This window comes from Ostrea edulis, chromosome 3, assembly GCF_947568905.1.
Source record: "Ostrea edulis chromosome 3, xbOstEdul1.1, whole genome shotgun sequence".
Lineage (NCBI taxonomy): Eukaryota > Metazoa > Mollusca > Bivalvia > Ostreida > Ostreidae > Ostrea > Ostrea edulis.
The window spans coordinates 23162618-23184912 of record NC_079166.1 but is presented as its reverse complement, the minus strand read 5'-3'; the positions used below and the strand labels follow the sequence as shown (position 1 = coordinate 23184912).

The 22295-nt window shown below is 35.1% G+C and overlaps 2 protein-coding genes across 6 annotated transcripts; both read right to left on the bottom strand.

The window, feature by feature from the left end:
- Window positions 1–5744: 5744 nt before the first annotated feature.
- Window positions 5745–9281, bottom strand: LOC125677402 (uncharacterized). Of its 3 annotated transcripts, none has more exons than XM_048915447.2 (6): window positions 9078–9281; window positions 8827–8853; window positions 8137–8460; window positions 7356–7457; window positions 6307–6391; window positions 5745–6077 (listed from the first exon to the last, which is right to left on the bottom strand). In XM_048915447.2, the coding sequence occupies exons 1-6, from the start codon at window positions 9148–9150 to the stop codon at window positions 5846–5848; spliced, it is 843 nt and encodes a 280-aa protein (XP_048771404.2). In that variant the 5' UTR covers window positions 9151–9281; the 3' UTR covers window positions 5745–5845. The 3 variants fall into 3 exon arrangements, with proteins under 3 accessions (XP_048771404.2, XP_048771406.2, XP_048771405.2); XM_048915449.2 differs by having other exon boundaries at window positions 8137–8474; window positions 9078–9189; XM_048915448.2 differs by having other exon boundaries at window positions 8827–8934; window positions 9078–9178.
- Window positions 9282–11047: 1766 nt separating this feature from the next.
- Window positions 11048–21830, bottom strand: LOC125673795 (uncharacterized). Of its 3 annotated transcripts, XM_048910611.2 has the most exons (7): window positions 21659–21829; window positions 16202–16225; window positions 15704–15795; window positions 15457–15574; window positions 15031–15174; window positions 13334–13415; window positions 11048–12548 (listed from the first exon to the last, which is right to left on the bottom strand). In XM_048910611.2, exons 1-7 carry the CDS (start codon window positions 21720–21722, stop codon window positions 12242–12244), a joined length of 831 nt encoding a protein of 276 aa, XP_048766568.2. In that variant the 5' UTR covers window positions 21723–21829; the 3' UTR covers window positions 11048–12241. The 3 variants fall into 3 exon arrangements, with proteins under 3 accessions (XP_048766568.2, XP_048766567.2, XP_048766570.2); XM_048910610.2 differs by having other exon boundaries at window positions 15457–15795; window positions 21659–21826; XM_048910613.2 differs by lacking the exon at window positions 15031–15174 and having other exon boundaries at window positions 15457–15795; window positions 21659–21830.
- Between the last annotated feature and the right edge of the window lie 465 nt (window positions 21831–22295).

Sequence of the window (22295 nt, the reverse complement as noted above, 5' to 3'; positions counted from 1 at the left end):
TACTTGGTTCCTGTGTTGGTAATATGTTGTAAATCCATTGTATCTTAGAAAATCGCATTTACTCCTGGAATTCAAGCAGTCAAACTGATTTTAATGATCAGCGTGCACTATACCGAACTCATAAAATGCAGGACCCCTTCATTCAGGCGTCATGCACCAGTGGAGTAAGTTGGTGGTACATTTAAAATGGATCATATATCAGAAAATCTTTTACATCGGGGAAGCAACATGTTTGCAAGGCTGTAATGACAAGTGGCATGCTCCCTGAGTTCAGAGTTCATGCCCCTGGGCTGGGCTAACTTTGCCATATATTGAAAATACATCATATCACCGGGGATGCTTACTACTCCTATGCACCTGATCCCACCTCTGGTGTGTCCAGGGGTCCGTGTTTGTCCAACTACCTATTTTGTATTGCTTTGATATGAGAGTTATGAGATTGATCACTGTTCGTTATCTTCACTTTTCATCTTAGAAAGTCGTCTTCTTTGATTCTGGATACCAAGCATTGAAATCGTTGACATAATTGTACTGAGCCCAATACCAACGTTGTGAAGATTTAGGTGAAAGGTAAAGATAACGACAGTGATCAATCTCATAACTCCTACAAGCAATACAAAATAGAGAGTTTGGGCAAACACGGAACCCTGAACACACCAGAGGTGGGGTCAAGTACCTATGAGGGGTAAGCATCCCCCGTCGGCCGGTCACCATTGTGGTGTTAAGTTGATCATACATAGCTCCTTTTGCAAGAGCACATGTATGATTACTTTACTTGCAACTTCCATATCAAGAATATGTTGACAATGCCATCATCAATGCGAACAAATTAAATAGAAAGACGCAGTCAAGTACACGACACGACACGAGTTTTATACACCCCACCGTGGAAAGACCACGGTGGAAAATCCACGGAGATACACCGTGTCCTCCGTGTTCCACGGTGTGTGTTATTTGTGAATACACACAGCTGCTAAGAGCTTTGTTCTGGCCACGGGCGCCTTACGGGAGATGTGAAAATGTGCCGCAGGCCAAATAATCGAGATAAGGGTGGAATTTTAAGAAAAGAAAAAAATGTCAATATTTCCCCCCCCCCCCCCCCTGATACTTATATTGTTTTTCAGCATTTTGAGCCAATTCCAACGATACCAAACACTATATATTATGTTTTTAAGAAAACCTGGTTTTGAATTTTTTCTTTTAGTCTTCTTTCTTCATTAAAATATTCTTAAATTCTATGTTTAAATAATGCGTACTTGCAGGCAATTCCTGTTTTGAATGCGAATTAGTATATTCAGTAAATGAAAAACATACATGTACAACATGTGATGGGGATATTTAATAATTACCGATGTGCTCTCTCTCTCTCTCTCTCTCTCTCTCTCTCTCTCTCTCTCTCTCTCTCTCTCTCTCTGACAAATGTGCTGTTTAACATAATTACTTCCATCATATTGTGTTGATATGCATCTTGACAAATATAACTTGATCCAATATAGAAATTAGAGCATTTTCGATGATTAACAAATTGGAATTAATTTATTACGTAATTAATAGAAGCAAACATACAAACCATCGAATGATTTATTTTTAAAATCCCGAGTTAATTACATTTGACCGAGACTTATGTTCGATGAACTTTGATAGAGGTTTTCATAAAAAAAAAATGTTCATCGGGAGTGTCTGGATAATGCAATGATTTTTGTATAATAAGTATATACCATGCAAATTCCTAGGTTCTTTGTCACAGTTAACTCAATTACGGTTGGCTAGTTTGGGTTTTGACTTCTTATGAAAAGTGTGAAATATATTGGGTCGGCGCGATATCAGATCTAGTCCAAGATCACGGGTATCTTGCGCCGACCCAATATATTTCACACTTTCCGCAAGAAGCTAAGCACTTCTGTTGATTTCAAATACACGGATTAGCTGACCCCCATTGTTCTACTGAGGCGAAAACCCCTTCAAATTTGCATGGAATGTACAAGTTATACACAGGTCATTGTTATAGTCATACATCATAGTACCGCTAACCCGACAAACATTTTTTTTTTATTTTGAACAAGTTATTGAATGACGAAGTATGACCAAACTGCAGATTAAACTTTATAGAGCCCCGTGCTAACATTACTTATATTTTTCAATGTATCAGAAGGGGTATGTTGCCGGTTAAGTTGTGTAAATTTCTTGACAAGAAATAAAATAACAACAAAAATGGTGCTTAAATTGTCCGATTAGGAAAACCTTAAATTGGGAGCATGTGTGTATGTGTGTGTGTGTGTGGGGGGGGGGGGGGGGGGTAGTAGTCTGAAACTGTCTCAATTTCCCCTTCCGACTTCAATTTCTTAAATCGTGCAGTGGGTAGGTCGCTACAAGCTACAAGGCTAAATCCTTAACTTTCAAGTTTTCAAAGTACACCCTCTCCGATTCTACGTGCTTGTAATCAATATTTAAGGATGTAAATCCTCGGTGTCAAAGGCAACTAGTTCATGAAAAAAAGACTAATATCAATAGAAACAGAAAAGACTTAACGATTATTTGCTTTTATTCATATACGCTATCGATTATTAAAATCTTTAATTTAATCTTTAGATGCATTAGATAATGAAAGCAAGAGAGAGAGAGAGAGAGAGAGAGAGAGAGAGAGAGAGAGAGAGAGAACATTGGTAATATTCATGAATGTATGCAGATACGGGAAGTTTAATACGTTCAGTATAAATCTTGAAAGTACAATTTCTTTCTGATTAATTATCCATCCCCTTTCATTCTAATATTTTTTTTATTTCCCATTTTGTTTTCCTTACATGTTAAATTTTTCGGCTGGTCCGGGTTAGGACTAATGAATGAATCCCCCTCCTTCTAAAACGATGTTACGTGCTTAGCTGTCTATCTCCCTCTCAGTCAAAAATAAAATAAATACATGCTATATATACTGCAACATCAATGGATTTACTGGATAATTCTTCGATTTCACCTTCATAATACATGTTAATGCAAGCGGACTATCTAGGCTTTTTTTTCTTTCCATCTTCGCAAGCCGAGATTATTCGTCCACGAAGGCACAGTTGACTCAAAACCCATTGCTAGCGGAGATTAGATGAATTTTACCCCCATATTATGTTATAACTGACCAAAACCTAGTACGTTTGTTTTACAACTTTCATTCAGAAGACGCGCAAGTTATTGAGTTACTGAATAAACGAGAAAACGTCTGCATTTTTATTTCAATCGTTGTCAACTATATACTTTGTGATATTTCAAGACTACATGTACTCAATTCAATTTATTGGATCTCATCACCATTATGCAATGGTATACAAAAATATAAAGACAAAAAACTGTTATATATACATTTAGTAAATAATACATGCGTGTAATAAAGTATTTATCAAGTTAGAAGAAAAAAACCTTTAAAAAAAAACGTATTATTATTAATGTGAAGTATGGACATTCTAGGTAGGGGAGCACATTTTATTTTATTATTTTCTTAATGAAAGTACGGAGTTTTCTAAAGGTTTGTTTAAAAGTAAAGATATTATAAATATTTATTTGTTTAGATGATAAAAATTTGATTCTTTGCTCACATTGCTTCACAGTTGAGTACATAATGAAATTCATCTCCAATGTAAACATGTACATGTATATAGCTGACCTTAATCACATATTCCTAATTACAATTAAAACTTTACGTAAAAATAAATCATTGTTTATAGTACATATTTCTTTGAACTGCTATTTATCAAATTGAAATTACTGGCATGTGATTGTCGTTGTTCATGACCCTTTTTTTATTTGGTGAAATTGTGCTGCACGTGCCGTGAAACAATGTACCGACGAGTGGTAGGAATAATACAGGTGTTTATATACAGGATGTCGAGAATTTGGGCGTTTCATAAAAAGGTGTGAACGCCTGCAGGGAAGTCTACATACGGATATGTACCGAAAACACCAACGTATCATTAAACAACAATTACAAGAATTGAATGATTTATAGCTAATTTCTAAATAAGTAATGGGGTGGGGGCATGCATGCTGGCCAAGCGAAAAGGTTTTTTGGGTGAATTATTTCGGAAATTATTTCTTGGTTTTATCACACGGAGGTACACGGTGGCATCGACGGAGGTACAGGTGACATCCACGGAGATGCGCGGTGGCATCCACGGAGATCCTCCGTGGACTTCAATGTCTAGCTCGCGCAGAAAAATAGGACTTCAAAGGTGCCGACAATTTTAAAGGTCCACCGTGTTTGGGGCAAATTTGTTCCACCGCGTTGCGTGGAACACGCATAAAACTCGTGTCGTGTACTGTAGGTAATGGTGTAATTGTTTAAAGGTTTTGTGCAAATTGAGGCGAGTTGAAAATATAAGGATTGTACAACTGATATATTCATAAAATAAACAGAACAAATTATGGGAACTTGCCACGAAGAACGATATACATGTACCAAGATTGAAAATACATAAAAAGTTTCCGTTGTTTTCGTAAATATCTGTCAAAGAATCCTAGAAACAGATGATTTTCATGGAAGTTAGATAACTCTTGAAATTTCCACGTGGAATAGTAAGCTTCATAGAAACTCGATTTTAGTCTCCGTTGTCATATGTTTCATCATCAACCTCCTATCCCAACGGTCGATATAAAAACGAATAAACATTCCAATAATGTACATCGCTAGGGCTGACACATCTAATTGTAGAATACCTGCGAGGCTTACAACTTCAATACTAGTCCGCTATTATAATGACAAAGATATTCCTAGGAACTGACATTTTTAATCGTCAATACTGACAACATCATTCCATGTTTACCACCCCGGCGGACAAGCCGTGTCCTTGTCACTGCCTAGACTGACATCCGTAGTCATTGATAACCCCTAAAATGACAAGCCTCCTTTAATATCCTGTAAACCAAGTAACTAAATCTTTTGATATATTTCGTAAACTAACAGACTTAGCCCTTAAATATTACCTAGACTGACAAACTTAACCCAACAATACGTCGTAAATATAAACCTCACACCCCAATGGTGCTGAGATAATGCCCAGACTAAAGACTCCAACTCCTTAGTATTGCCTAAACAGACAGCCTCATCCCAATAACATCGTTTTAAGTGACAACTCGAGTACTTTAATATGTCACTGATTAAAACAATCAGTATCTTTGTTCGACGCCAATACTAACTAAATAAAAGTATCATGCATATATGTGTAGATAGTATTCTTTAGTTTGTAAATTGGCAAATGGGTACTTGATAAAACCCTGTATTGTTTATTGCCCGAAGAACATATTTTATAGTAGAAATGATGAGTACGACGACGGCGATGATGATAGTGAGGCAAAACCACAAACGAAAACTTCAAAATGTTGAAATCCATCGACTTCTTTCTCAGTAGCCTGTCTCGATTTAAAAAAAACGATCATACGCAAAACATTCTTTCGCATATTAAATCAGCTGAGAGACATCAATACCATATGGGAGTGATATTGAAATATTGCTGCATGAATATGGGAAGTTGACGATGTAGTAGCGGGAGTCATCCCATTTGTCATATAGTTTCCGTTTGCATCGATGTTCAATGAAATAGTATTGTTGTACATGTATATAGTGCTTTCTCTAATCAACACAATTACCCTAAAGCGTTTTATATGTAAAACAAACTAAAACAATAAATACATAACAAAACATGAATTAATATTATACTGATATCATTATAATTATAAATAAGGACTTAAAGAGAACAATAAGGTTTTACTTTTGATTCACTGTTTAATGCTAAATATATTTTCACAACAACAAACACCGAGGTGAAATACGTTTTAAGTTTCATTGCAATAAGTAACCTTAATTTTATATGTCGGACGTATTTTCATCCATTGGAACATTGGTGTATGGCGATATCGATGTTTGATCAACTGTTAATGATAAATCATTGTAGAAATGCATTGATTTCATCCCCAGCTTTTCGTATTCATTATAAATGTTCGGAGATACATGTTCACTGTCGCGGACGCTGTAGAAGACACGGCTTGTTTGCGTTATTTCGTCTCCTCCGTCAGATTCTATTGTAGACTTCTCCGCTCTAAAACAAGATAAAGTGATATGTTAAACATGTCCTGTCATTAACATCCGGTATCCTATTGTTGTTTATCCATAATGGAGGTAAAATTGATATTTTAATTTGAAAAGAAAAATACTCAGCACTGGAATTTGATTGTATTTCTGACACACAATATACTACTTCCTTAATCAATAATTAATGATATCTTATAACACGTGGATACGTTGTAAATTATGATTTTCATACATACCTTCCGCGCACGTGCATATAGAGACACACCGTGAACAAGCACAGAACCAGGAAGGATACAGTTACACCTATCGTCACAATGCTCCCTAAAATAACTTCTCGTCATATCACACATGAAAACAGTGAAGATAACATACAGCGACGGATCTCATAATCTTATAAAGAATACAAAATCTAGTACAGGGTAAACACGGACCCCTGAACACACCAAGGGTGGAATGGTAAATTGATTGATTGATTGATTGGTTGTATCTTGTTTTACGTCCCTTTCGAGAATTGTTCACTCATATGGAGACGTCACCTATTCCAGTGAAGGGCTTCAAATATAGGCCCATGCTGAGCGCTTACCTCAATAGGGCAGTGAGGGTTTCTTTAGCGCATCACACCTACGGTGACACGGGACATCCGTTTTTAAGGTAATCTTTGATGACCCGTGACGTTAACACCTGATGCCGAGCGTTTGGAGATGGAACTGTCACTATTAATTTTAACGACTAAGGTCTTTCAAACCCCGACCTTCCGCATGTGGGTCGAACGTTCTACCTCTAGACCACCGCAGAGGGAAGGTTGAAATTCATCATACACAGTGACTAAAATATATAATCAATTTATTGTATATTGTTTAACGTCCATCTCTAGAATATTTCACTCACATGGAAACGTCACAATTGCCGCGGGGGGCTGCAAAATTTAGGCCTATGCTCGGCGCTTACGGTATTTGAGCAGGGAGGGATCTTTATTGTGCCATACATGCTGTGACACGGGACCTCGATTTTTGCGGTTTCATCCGAAGGACCGCCCCATTTAGTCGCCTCTTACGACAAGCAAGGGGTACTGAGGACCTACTCTAACCCGGATCGCCACGGGACTTAAAATGCAAAGAAGGAATGTTTTCTATCTGTAATGCGATATTGATGAACTTGATTATTCTATATCATAAAGCATTATTGTCACGGCTAAAACACATATTCAGTACGTGGTAAACTACGTTGGTTAGTCCTAAAGTGGTTAATAAGCATGAATCAGAAAACAGACATTGTTGTTACTCACATATCCGACGTGGAACCAGTGCGTTAAAATCGGTGGGATTCTTGTCCATCGATGTCAAGTTATTTGAGTCAGATCCGCAGGAAATCTTGATATCCCCTTCACCTTAAAGTAGAAGACTGTACATAGAAACAGATCACCGTTCTAAGTACATAGAGTGTTTATTTCAGGGCTGTGTACCGAGTATTTCTGTCGATGTACAGAACAAATATAATACAATACTAAATGTACCCTAAAGCCTAAACAATGAATGACTTAAGACGTCCATCTGGATATCACTATTAAGATATTGTAACATAGAACTTAAAATCGTACTGTAACAGTACATGTAAATTGGCATATTCCATTCTTTACAGCATATTATGAACAGTTATCTAATATTCCTTAAACATTTTGGTGGTATTTTTTATCATTTTTATTTCATTGGTTTCTGCTAACAAATCTGGCTTTTCTTACTATGACCGTATGATTGTGATTAAATCACGGAAAGTTAGGTCTGTACGCACGGAATATTTGACATCTACACTGTGTTGAAAAGAAATTATGTTCGTTTTTCTATACATAAAAAGAACAATTATGCACATACCAGTAAATTGCATCAGAGTGGTTTTCAAATAGTTGCATGGATGATATTTCCATGAATGGTACATACCTTATTTATTGGGATTATTTAATTAAACTTTGAATCTGCTACTAGTCCTATCCTTTGTTTGCATGAAGCTAAACGTGCCATCACTGAAAACAAAAATCCCACATTTTATTACACTCATCTATATCCGCATACCTTGAGAGGAGACCGATACACAGAAGAAGTTTTGTCCAGTGGAATGGTAGTGAGGTCTGATGATGACTGGTCTCTGTTCTTTCACTCTCTTCATTATGGGACTCTTTCTGTAGTCCATGAATGTGTTATTTATTCTTCCATTACCTTGTTCAGCAATAATTAACCGAGATTCAATATCTGGCATCGATATAATGCTAACTATAATCCGCCCGGAAAACATGGGAACAAGTAGACATGAACAGTTTGTCGCCAGCTTCCCGGTATAGAAATCCAGATACATTTCTCCGGTTGTCTTAGTAGTTTCTCCACAGGTCTGAACTACAGCTGAGATAAAGAGACTAGGAAATAATGGTTAAAAATATCAATCTTTAATTAGATTGATTTAGAAAAATTAAACAATTTGATTTAGTTAATGATATCTGTATCCCCTTTGGACATACTGTATGTGTACTTAGACATGTGTACATGTCCATGCATAATGCAACACATGAGAGTGTTTATTATTTCGAGGAATAATTCGAAATTGCAGAGTTATCTTTCACAGAGTAATGAAACTGCAAACGATGATGTAAGACTGCGCTGTTTGAGAGGTCTGTATCTTAATCAGATTGAAAAATAATCATCGTGCGGTTGAGGCAGTGCAGCGCCATATCAATAAATTCCGAAGGTTAAGCCTACTAATATACTCACCAGTAGTGTCAGTGGTGCATATCTGACCTACAATATAAAGGCATAAATCCACATTTCTTTATCGAATACACATGTCATTCAAATCCATCCAATGTTTTGGGACTTAACCTGCTCAATAGACAAATTCTTTACATACTGTAACATTACATTAATATTCAGTCGAATTTTAAAAATATATATGACGAGAGAAAGGTTTATCTTTTCAAATATTGATCATTATAAATTGAAGGCGATATACGATTCATGCTTACCATTCACAAAGGAGTTGCAGGTAATCCATTTGAGTATGAGAACTGGGAGAATATACATAATGCTGAAAGACATCTCTATTGTAACAGAATATAAAATGCAGTAACAGGTCGATGAACTTGAAGCTAACGTTATATCATGTTGTATTCAGTTATATCCAGTTTTCTTTCAACGAAATTCAACTGAAGCACGTAACCATGGGTCATATACGTTTATGAACGAATAAGTAGTTTGACCCCATTGACATAGATAAATAGAAAGATATGCATATATACAGATGATAGAAGATTGTTGGTTAATTTTCAAAAGAGAAATCACTCTACAATCTTCTAAACAATTCAAAATCGAGAACAGGATAAACAAGGGCCCCTGAAGACACAAGGGGTGGGATTAGATGCATAAAGAGACGAATTAAAAACCTCCAAAATTCTCACCTGCAACTATAGATTCAGTCAATGTGATATTGGTACACGCAAGAACTTATTTATCATCTGACTGAAACAATGTCATCTAATTGAATCATCGAAAGGCAAATCATTTTTATTTCCAATGGTTTATCCTAATAGAGGGCGAAGCCCTCTCACGGCCCCAAGGGCTGTGAGAGCGGAGCTCTCCCTATAGCTACAATGTAACACGTATATACATGTTTAAAAGGAATATATTGAAAACTAATGAAAAATTAAACCATACCTATGGAACTTAAACATTTTGGTCCCAATGGCGTCGATTCGAATACTAGCGCATGGACATGTATTTCCCCATTTTGAATCTCGTGTACCCAAGTTCACGTCGTTCTGAGATGTTACATAAAACCCGTAAAAGCATGTAAATCTTATTTTCTTAATCATATATAATCACTCCTTGAATAACGCGATTGTGCCATGTCTCCTATGTTTGCGTATTTGCTAAACACCGACGCTGAATATGACGTCGCAATGCACTGTTTACATCAGTTGCATAGCGTTTCCCACATTCAATGAATAGGCGGATCAAAACTGTCTAAAGTTAGAATACTTTGATTGAGCTTTGTCCTCACACGTTAGGTGCTAATATTTCGGGATACATTTGTCCTGTTATGGATTTATATACTAATGCCAATATTTTTTGCTTCGCCCTCAAACACGGTCACGCCGTAAGACATATTATTTTACTTTCTGAGGAAATGATAAATGCAGAAAAAAAGTCCAGTTTAGACAGTAATGATCAATCTTTGTCAACGGTCATTCTTGATACAAATATAGTTAAATGCATTTCAACGAATCCTATTATTTCCCCCCCCAAAAAATTTTTTTTTTATGTGCATGTACATTTATATTGAGCGAAGTTCGGACGGGCCTTCGGCCCGTCCTCGAAGCAAAGCTCTGAAAGTAATACGTATGTAAAAGAAAAACAATGAGAAAATCAGCAAATGAATAGAGATAATCTCTACATACGTTCACTGAAAATTTTGTGATCCATATGGGCGCCGCCATCCTGCTTTGTTTATTAGTTTCTTCTACAGTTATTCATGTTTTTTTTTTTGAATACCAAAAATACAAGACTTACGTGCAGTTTGTAATCACACACTTAATTTGTTAACAATAAATGGTATGATTATCAATATTTTAATTTTTAGCCAATTGAGAAATAGAAAAATAGTAATACGACTAAATAGATGAACGAGTTCATGAATTTCTTTAAATAAAAATATATGATATATTTACTTTTACTGTTTCAGCACTTTAGATATGTTGGTTTGTTTTGTTTAGTTTTAAACTTCTTTTCAGATAGCTATTGATAACTAGCCCCCAAAAAACCGTTCATTGAATTTTTTTTCAATTTTATTTATTATAAAATTTTGACTTTATCCTAAAACATATAAAAAAATCAACAAAAGTAATCAGGTTAATTGTCGAGGAAAGCGATATTTAAATCCCCTCTTTTGCAGCACCTAAAGGCAAAAAATGCCAAAATTGAGCAAATTAACACAAAAGCCAATAAAAATTTTATTGACACCAGAAATATTGTTTATCATATATAGTTATGTAAATCAAACACAAACAGATAAAATGTCAACATTGATTAGAAATTCAAAATGCATCTAAGGAAGACATTGGGATGATTCGACTTGGCAATTGTCCAAATTTACCCTAAATATGGCGTTTCTCAAATACTATCAGGCATACATTTTTTGACAACAACAAAATTCTGCTCATAAAATTTTTGATTTTATTTCATTTTTACAATAAGTCAAGTAGTATCTAAAATATTGAATATAAAAAAATATACCAAATGAGGTTTAATCTGAAACTATGTCAGATTTTGTAACCCTACCCCCCCCCCCCCCCTTCTAGAAATGAATTTTAAGAGATACAGTCAGCAGAGATAAACTATTGACCTTAAATGATTAAGCATTCCCAAATTACAATATGGAGCATTCAAACTCACAATACTAGAAGTTTTTATGAGCCATTTAAGAATGATATATAGTGTGTGCTATTGCAGTTGACCTTTTCGCACTCACAATGATTGCCTAAATATTTAGTTATTTTTCATACAATTTCTTGTAATAACTGGACCAAATTTATTACCTATACATATTTTTGATAGAAATTTATATCACTATACAGTATAATACACCAAATATGTTTAAATAACCATTTCATATTTCAATAAATAATTAATATCAATGGAAAGAGACCCATGGACTGCCCATGGATCACTACATGTAAGTTCATCTGAGTCATCTTGCTCTCACAGATAGGTGTGTATTTCATATGTTTAAGATTTCTAATTGTAGTTTCACAATGAACCAAAAACTCACTATTGGATAACTGAGAATACATGTACATGTATATTGCATTAACTAACTGAAATGTCCCCCAGGTGAAGGTCTATGTTCACTGTATGTATAAGGGGGGGGGGGGGTGAATTAGTTCCATTATGAAACTTTTCTAAAAATTTGATATACATTAATGTATCAATGATGTATGTTTGAACTAAAGTTTGAATTTTGACTCCATCTTGGACACGCATCAATGCGCAAAATAGTCTCCCTCCTGAAGCCTTATTCATGGCGCATACTCTAGTACTCTAATGTATATCACAGCTAGTCTAATGACCTTACTCTAAATTCTGCAGCTATATTTGAGATAATCGGAGTTAGACTGTTCCTTATCCTCCTTGTTTATTTATGGCTATGGTTTATTTCTGAATACATTGGGAGATCAGATATATTGTCGCTGTCCATGTTCTTAAAACTCTCCTCTCTACCCTGTACATCATCATCTGCAGACTGATATAAAGTGTTCTCTATCAAACCAAGACTATTGCAGATCGATGGACAAGTTGGGTTCTGACTACGCATGTACGAATCTCTATCAGCTGATTGATACAACGGGTTGTCCTTAAGACCACTTTCAACTCTCTTCTCCTTTCCAACTGCTTGTTGACTTGATAATGTCTTTTTCGTATAAGGAACATCCTTCTTGTGTCTTTTGATGTGGGGTTAAATGAAAATAAAAGTTTGAATTTGATGCATGATATTTGCAAAACAATAGAGAATGGGTCATTACATATTAGCACTGTGTATAGATTCAATGGTGTGATAATTCATTATAATAAATTAAGTTATAAGCATTTTCCGATGAAAATATTGCTACACAATATCACTCTTAATTACATGCAACATCTGCGTTGTAGTGAATGCAACTAGGACCTTGAAACAAAACTGTGTAACATTACCCGTTTATTGTAAATATATTTTTAAAAAGCTGTGTTCTTGATTATACTGATGTAATCCGTGGCGTTACAATATGTTGTTTTGTCAATGAATGCCTAGTGTCGTTTTGGATGCGTGTTTGAAATGTCGCTTGGTAAAATCTCTAAATGACGTCATAAGGAATACTACAGCAAATATAATGCATCTAAATGTATTCTAGGTGAATGCAGTCTCTATAACCAGCACCAAAACGAGTCTTGCTCAGTGTTTTGCAAATTTCAGATGTAAGGAATGAAAATTTTAGAAAACTAACGAACGCATGTCATGAGACCTGACTTTCTTTATATACATCATCCCGGGAAGCTTATCAATCTCTCATACGGAGAATCATTATGGGTATTTTATCCAAAGTATGTCATGCATTCAGACTGAAATATTTGATATAAAAGTATAATAAACGAGTTAACTACTGTATTTGTTGGGTTTTTTTTATATTCATTGTCCTTATTTTCTAATTCATTTATATTTTTCAAATTCATTCGATTTCACAATAAACACCTTTTATGGATCCACACTATAATCACTGTAAATACTGCGAATATAGCCGCACTTCCACAGGACGCTGCACCAATTACTATCCCTGAAAAGTTCGAAGTTGATATTTTGATGTATGTATACTAAACAGAAATAACAGATTAGTGTGCTGTTGATACCCATCTCCCTATCTACAATTAGAACTTATATTCAGAATTGTCTGAAATCGTGAAAAGCTGATAATGAAACCTAGTTTGACAATGATACAAGCTTTGCCAACCAAGAGTTTCAAATCAACGTAACTGTTTTCTTGTAGTCAAATATGCAATATGTTAATACTGTAGCACCATTAATTAGTGGAGTTTATTATTTTTTGTCTTGGAATAAATATTTTCTCAAATTTGAATTTTTAGCTGTTCCACAATACAATATATCATTTGAACCATGAAATCAAGATATGAAGAAGAAAAACAAATCTCAAAAGCAACAAAAAGTTTCCAATTTATCCCCTCAACTATTTCTTATCTTAACATATATAATAGTTGCTTGTTTTCTCTTCTGGCCATCATTGGTCCTTTAAATTCAAAGTCCATTAAAGCTACCCTATTTACATCATTACTCTTAAAACGTAACCATTTAATAACTTTTAAAGTGATCACTTAACAACGATACTGATTGGATGAAAAATTTGTTTGATTTCTGTGTCAAACAAAATTGTGCGGAGTTACTCTGCACTAAACACGCGGGACTACTTTTCTCTGAAATGCGTTTTCCCCGTTAACGGCCGTTCTAATTTTAGCGCTATTTATAGTTCGGAAATTTCCACAGATGCATTGTAAACGAAATGTATTTGTTTGATGCTACCAAAAATAAACACAACCAAAGATGTGAATACAATACAAATTGATTTAAAGAAGCAACATAAAGAGGCCTAGTGATGACGTGGCAGAACAGTAAACTTGATGACGTAGGGCGCTGACTGGTAAAAGTCGACATATTACGGTATGTATCGTCTGCTTTACGAGTTCGATAAGAAGACGGAGAAGCAGCGACTTTTGATCTGGTAAATATTAATGAAATTGAACTGCGTTATATGGGGCTCAGTCAATGAGCGCAATTTAGATGAAGAGGTGTTGAGCTTTTTATTTGATATTGAAATGGGGCCGAGTCGCATTCCACCGTTCCTACGACACAACCAGTGTTCAACGTCTCGAATGCAATGCAGCATACATCCAATCACCACTTCTCTTCCTTTTTATTTATTTCAGTTTTTAACAATTGTACATTTCATTTAGCGTATAATTCATTTAATTTTTCACAGTAACTCTATCTCAACCGAACGCACAGCCAGTTTTGTTGTTGTTTTCTTTGTTATGAATAGGTACTCCTACGCGCCATTTCAGAAACGTAAATTCAAACTTTTTGGTGAGAAAAACCAATTGTTTTTCTATTTTAAAAAATATGATTAAATGATAAGAAATAAAACATAATTCTTTATTTCATGCATGTATGAATAAATTGAATGTATTTCATAAACCTAATCACTTTTCACGTGTTTCATATGTCCTTTAAAATGTGGAGAGAACAAACAATGACAGATTTTATATTTTCTATAAGGATTTAAAAATTAAGAGTTGAGTAAACATGAACCCCTGGACATACAAGAGGTGGTACAGTACGAATAAAATCGTTCTACTAAACCTACACAACCCTAAACATACACTGTAGTGAGCTCGTCTTATCGACTCTGGAGCCAGATGTATTTCTTTGCAACACTGCATCAGTGCTGATCGGCTGGTAACCTGCAGTCGTTGACCACTCTGTTTCTAACGTGCCACAGTAGGCATGGAAGTAATTTGATATTTCTGAAAATTGATGTACACGTTAGTGTTTCTGGTTCCTAATGTTGCTTTAACCCGTCCATCTGTACATGCATACAGTAAAATGTAATGAAAACACTAATAACGCAATCACACGTATTATGAAGAGATGTTTATTCCCCTAGGAGTGGAAAATAACAAAACTTTATTGAATGTAAAAGTGCCTTGTTACACCGAATCATTGTTTGCTTGTCCTGAATGTTCGCTATAATCGTGTTTTACTGTAATTTCTTTTTTTTAATTCGAAAAGAAAAAAATGTCACTCACTGTTACTTGCAATGCGTACACAGTAACCACTGTTTCCTTTGATGTTCTGATTGACGGAAGGTATCAACTTCACAGTATCGCTGGTTTCGTCAGATGTACCAAATACAGTGCTTGGTTGCTTGAATGAACAAGGTAATCTAAAGGTTGTATTGCTATCAACTGATATTTCTATCGCTGTCCCACAGCCATCATATCCGGGATTTGCTGCCAAACTGTAGAAATACTCACCAGAGAAATTGAAACTGACCTTACAGTCACACTGAGTTTCAATGATGCCAAAATCTATAAGAATGTTATTATTGGAAATTTCCTGTCCACTGGAATTGTCAATCACAAATCCTGAAAAAAATTGTGTGAATGATTAAACCTGGATATATCTGTAAATATATGTTGTTTACCTTTTTAAATCGCAATAACATATTAGTTGAGTTTTAAAACGACCTGATTCCAATCATCTTTCATTGAAGGTTGAAAATGATTCTTCTTCTAATCAGCGGACTCTGTATCAAAGCATACTGACCATATCATTTGGTCCATTTCATAGATTAACTAGTAATTGAATTTCAGTAAATTAATAGCTTAATTGTTTTGGGTTGTAATGCTTAAATGCATGAAAGATAATCCGAAGAAAATCGAGATGACACGGAAATGGATCACAGCTGTAATATATAATCATAATCATTGTACATGTATCCAACACATCCCACATTGGTATAAACAATTTTTCACGTAATACGCTACTTACTATCGTCGTTGCATGCTCTTTGTCCTGTAAAACACAAAAAAGAATAATATACTTTTTTTTTTTTTTTTACAAATCTGTCAGCATTTCAGATATTCATCAAACATCAAGTCACAATGTTTTCTTATTCAAACCATTAAAACAACAACAGTTTTATGCAAATCCTGATATGATTGCTCCATTTGAAATGAAAAACACAGAAGTCACACGTTTCATCGAAATTACATTCCAGATACACCATCAAATTCGACCAATAATGATAATACGATGACAGTCAGACAGAAAGGCAACAATTAAACAACTGTTCACGCCGACTCTTTATGTTCTTTTTTATCTTGATATTGGCATTGGGGATGATCAAAAACGGTTTCGAAAGATAATTTTCAGTATCTACTGTAGACATTACTTTGGCTCGGGAGTCATGCTATCTACAATCAAGGTATTATCTACTATAAAAACAACTTCCTACTGTAGGGTTGTCTTGGTCTCAGGATCACAAAGAACAAGGGACGTTATTGGCCAAAATCCGATCATATTTTGCAGGTAGAAAGGTGGTAATTTTCTAGTTTCATTCATATATAACATGTACCATTTACTTGTTGCTGATATTGAGAAAATAACGTTACAATATTGCATTGTTAACTCTGATGCTATCTTCCGACGGTCGCTTTTTCGGAACGACGTCATCGACCTTATAGGATTTACCGTACCCTGATTCTTCTAGAATATTTTTTCTAAAAGTTACAATTTTAACTTTTTATATAAAAATACTCATTGAGATCAAAGACTATTGAAAACTGGCATGCTATGGAAAATACATTATTCATTTACATGTAACTTTATCGTGGTCATAGACATTTTGCGGAATAATCTTGTGTTAATTAGAGTGAGGAAAATAATGCGTGTATTTGTCAACAATTGCTGAGTAGAACGCAATCATATTTTCGAAGGTGCTGTTCAATGTCCTCCTATTCAAATGAAATATGGAAAATAAAATGGCTCTTGAATTTTCTTCTTTTTTTTTTCTTTTTTTTTTTTGGTCATAAATATAAACACTTCGATTAAAAACGTCGATTGAGTCGGATAAAATTACTTGTTATGCCATGTACACCAAGGACTGTATAACATGTCTGCTTACATGTGTGTGCAATATACATGTTACAGTACATAAGAATAAAATATGTCTGCATGCTGTGGGTATTTACAAAATATATTGAATAAAGTGTGGTAAATGTACATGTACTAAACGATACAAATTTATGCTGCATGAATGGGATATCGTTTTCTTGGGTACAGCAAAACACGTCAAGTAATATGCATGTAACTTCAGATGGTATATTTCATATAGCAAATGTATTTAAAAACCTCACAAAAATGCGTCCGTGTTTATATCTTGACATTCCCCTAAATTGTTCCAACTCTCTCTCTCTCTCTCTCTCTCTCTCTCTCTCTCTCTCTCTCTCCATATAGTGTTCATCTTTGATAAATGAAAATTACATCAGTCAGTGGGCATTTCATTGTATGCACCAACATTCAGTCTAAATCTAGAACGGACTCTGGGAAGTTGTTTGAGTACATGTATAGACAATGTGGTATATTTAAATCCTTTTCCCTGGCACTTATTTTCATATGCGAATAAGGATATATTGAGTGACACCCCCCCCCCCCCACACACACACACATATTCTTGATCGTAGTATTGAATGAGAAAAAAAAATAGGCTTAAAATTATGAATTGAACCCATGTAGCAAAGGATACCCCCCCCTCCCCCTCCCCCCCCCTCCCCCTCCCCCCCCCCCCCCCCCACCAGTACCACCACCACTCCCCGACAATTTAAGAATTCGAAGATCAGGCAGAAAGGTTTTTTTCATTTGCTAACTAACTACCAACTTATCCTTCGACCCCCCCCCCCCCCCCGATAAATGATGCTACGTGTCTGTTTCCAAGAGACAATGTATGTAACTACATCAGACTTTTTCAAAAAAATGAATTTAATAAATATCATGCATGTATTTTCATTTTTCAGTGTGCGGGCCAAGCCTATCCAGAACACCGTGACGAGAGAGAGAGAGAGAGAGAGAGAGAGAGAGAGAGAGAGAGAGGGGGGGTCTATCCTAATCATTGAGGGGGCGTACGTCAATACTAATATAAACTTTTAGTAACAATCATCACAACACATATATTATATAATTCACAAGATTGATAAAAGTTGAAGTGTGATTAGGCTGGTCAAGTTGTTCCCATAGGAAGGAAATGGTCGACATCACCACCACCACCACCCAAAGTGGAGGGGCAGCCCCTCCTCGATACTACGGTGTCTGAATATTTATATCTATACATGTATATATACACATGTTCATCCTGCCCAATTACCTTTATTATATATGTGTACCTGTAAATGTGCATATATATATATATATATATAGTATATAGTTTCTTCACCAATCAAGGGCCTTCGGGGGGCATGTACATGTTAACAGGCAATTAATTATAATAATGAAAATTAATAACAATCATTTAGAAGTACTACCGGTAATACTGACAGAGTTCACACTTCTGCACTGCACATATCTATATAATTATATATGAAATACTGATTATAGACAAGATTTAAATTAACAACATGATAAATAAAATAACCCAACTGCTTCACACATCAGTTTCTGGGACAGCAGATAATGATAGTGTTGTGTGAATACATATAAAATTGTAATCAAATCAGCATAATTATATATATATATATATATATATATATATATGATCCCGTGGGGATCCGGGTTTCAGTAGGTCCTCAGTACCCCTTGCTTGTCGTAAGAGGCGACTAAATGGAGCAGTCTTCGGATGAGACCCAGTGCTCCCACTGGACCAAAATTCCCTTTCGCCACTTTTTCGGGGTGCGGCGCAGCGCAAATAATCTCATGCTTTACAATTATTTAGATCATATTATTTTATTCATTACACTGATTTTAGCATTTTGAATCAGTTACATTACTTAATCATATCCAGCTATCATACCTAAACACTTCTTTCTGAAATAATAAGTTGATTTGTTTGATAAATTCTATTATGGAAATCAAAACTCAGATAATAAATCATATATAAACTTCATGATGCTACACCCCTCAGTGAAAACATTGTGTACATTGCCCGAAATGCAGATGTCACAAAACATCAAGCCCAATTTAGAGTCGTATCTCAACCATTCCCTATTAAATTTCCGTTTTGATATGGAAGATTTTGCAATTTGGACAGAATCGGATGTTTGAGCAGGTGGGGTTGACTGTAAAGCCAAACATAGATATCTTTTGAAATTTAGACTGACTAGGGTCAGAAGCTACAAGTTTAGTGTCAAAATAGAATGGGGTGCATAGTCTTATGAGATTAGCATTTTTATACTGTTGCGCACTGAACTTCAAAGAAAATTATTTATTAAAATTGCTATGTCCATATCAATGGTGACCGACCGCATTGTTTATGAAATATTCGAACTAAAATCAAACACATCAAAATCAAAATCTTGTAATCAACGATCTTGGCCGCAAAAACAAACAATTGATGTATATACATTATACACAATAATACGGCCAATTTAATTACTGGTCGGTTCTTGACATTAATGTGGAAATGATAACACAATAATGAATAAGACTTTAAATGTTAAACAATTGACCACAGCAGGGTACATAGCTGTCCGATGTACTTTATTACATAATCACCGACTTTTTTGCAGCCATACATTACTTAAGGCTATTATCTGGCCTTGTGACCAGCTCTGTGTGCACTGGATCGACGCGGGATTTCCGGTCGCACGCGTTGACTGAATAAACAAATTTTGACTGCATAAACAAACTGGCGATAATGTGTCACTGACAAAGGAAATCACAAGATAGATTTTAAAATACAATTTATTGCAAAAAGGGATTTTCGCCACTTTGAATTTTTTTTTCGCCAATTTTGAAAAAAATTCGCCATTGGCGAAAATGGCGAAGCCCAGTTCGAGCACTGAATTGAGACCGCAAAAACTGAGGTCCCGTGTCACAGCAGGTGTGACACGATAAAGATCCCTCCCTGCTCAATGGCCATAAGCGCCAAGCATAGGCCTAAATTGTGCAGCCCTTCACCGGCAGTGGTGAGGTCTCTGTGAGTGAAAAATTCTCAAGAGGGGCGTTAAACAATATTTAACCAATCAATCATATGCGATATAGAAAAAAATCTGCCAAAACAATGGTCGAAGTTTCAAATCGATCACAGGTTTTCGACGTTTTAAAGAACCCACATCTCGCTGGAAGATATAAATAATGCTTTGCTGTTATTTCATTTCTAATTTAAACCGCTTTAAGAACCTTTGGAATCAATATCTAATTACTAATGTAGTAATATTTAATTTCAACATGCATCATATATACATACATGTATGTACGTTAAAACTGATGTAAGAAAAAAACAAACAAACGCACACACACGTCAATATCATTAGCAATAAGTTTTATGCATTATATTTGATATATTTGTATTAAAGAGAGATTAAAATTTAGCGAAAAAAGTAATAGACATCCCAACTATCTAGCTCTTGAGATATATCGTATCAGTACCCATTTTTGCCGAAAATGAACGAATTTTGGTCCGATTTTTGTAAAAAGAAAATAAATTCGAGTTATTAAAGGTCTATGCGTGTCTTTGATTTTATTTTATTTTTTAAATTCAATTTATTCTTAGGTAATCTTTCTTTGAAAAGACAGGACGTCCAAACATTTTCCCGTGACCTTTAAAAACGAAAGTAGAATAATCTCCATTCATCATGCGGTGGATGGTTGATCCGCCTCCGTGACTTGAAAGGCAGACATCATCTGCATTTATTAGATGCAGATTTTTATGGCAAACTAGGGAAAGCATTAATTATTTGACTGAACATACATGTATTTATTAAATTGCAAAGTAAGTAAAAGTTTATGAGGTTAAATGATGGAACAGTTTGCTTCAGTTCTATAACTTGCAAAATATTGACTGCGTAACGAAAACGGCCGATTTCCGCATTCATTCTTTTTCGAAATTCATATTGTTTGCAGCCAACAACTGACACCATATTGATAATAAAAGAAGGATATTAATAGATAATTAAACATGCAAAATATAAATCTGGTTGTTGCATGCAGAAGTATTTTTTTCCAGTTCTATAACATGCAAAATATTGACTTTGCGTATCGAAAATATCGCGTTTCAGAATTACCAATTGCAAGTTTCTCCAAAAAACAAACAAGAAGACAGACTAAACAACTAAAATGACAGAGCAATACCAATAACAGAGGGAATGCTAGATAGGAAGGCAAGCGTAGACAAAAATCTGACAATGCACCACTAGAAACACTCTTTATTCACAGATATATTAAAAAAATCGATACATCACATGTAATTATCTTATTATCGAAAATACAATTCTATTTACAGACCAGATTACTTACCAGAACTGTCCAACATCATTTGCAAATCACATGCAATAAACATTATAAAATCGAATTTCGTCATTTTGTCGAGAAATTATACAACAATTTTAATGTGGAAAACGATACTTCATCACCATTTCCCGTGTGTAAACACTTATAACCTGACAAACGTTTCCTCTAAATTTCTATATTTTCTTATCGCTTTCCTCCTGTTTTCTTTCACGTATATCCACATTGCTATTAGGTCTACATGCATGTTGCTCAAAATTAGTTATTTTCAAAAGTCTGTAGTTTTCTACCCCATTGCTACTAGATAAATTTTTGTGAACGGTAAATATAATGAACAGTGATCAATCTCGTGTAACTCCCATAAAATACAAAATTAAGGGTGCGGGAAATACGGACCCTTGGATATAACAGAGGTGGGATCAGTTGCCTAGGAGGAATAAACATCCCCTGTCGACCGATCACACTCGTCGTGAGTACTATATCTTGATCCTGTAAATGGAGAATTCCGCAGTCAAAATAAACATTATTAAATATGTCAGACAGAATTTTACCAAATGTCTGGTTGTATTGGTAAATTAGATTGCAAGAACGACCGCAAAATGCTGACTTTAATCGAGGCACTTAAAACTACTGTTACACGAGGAAT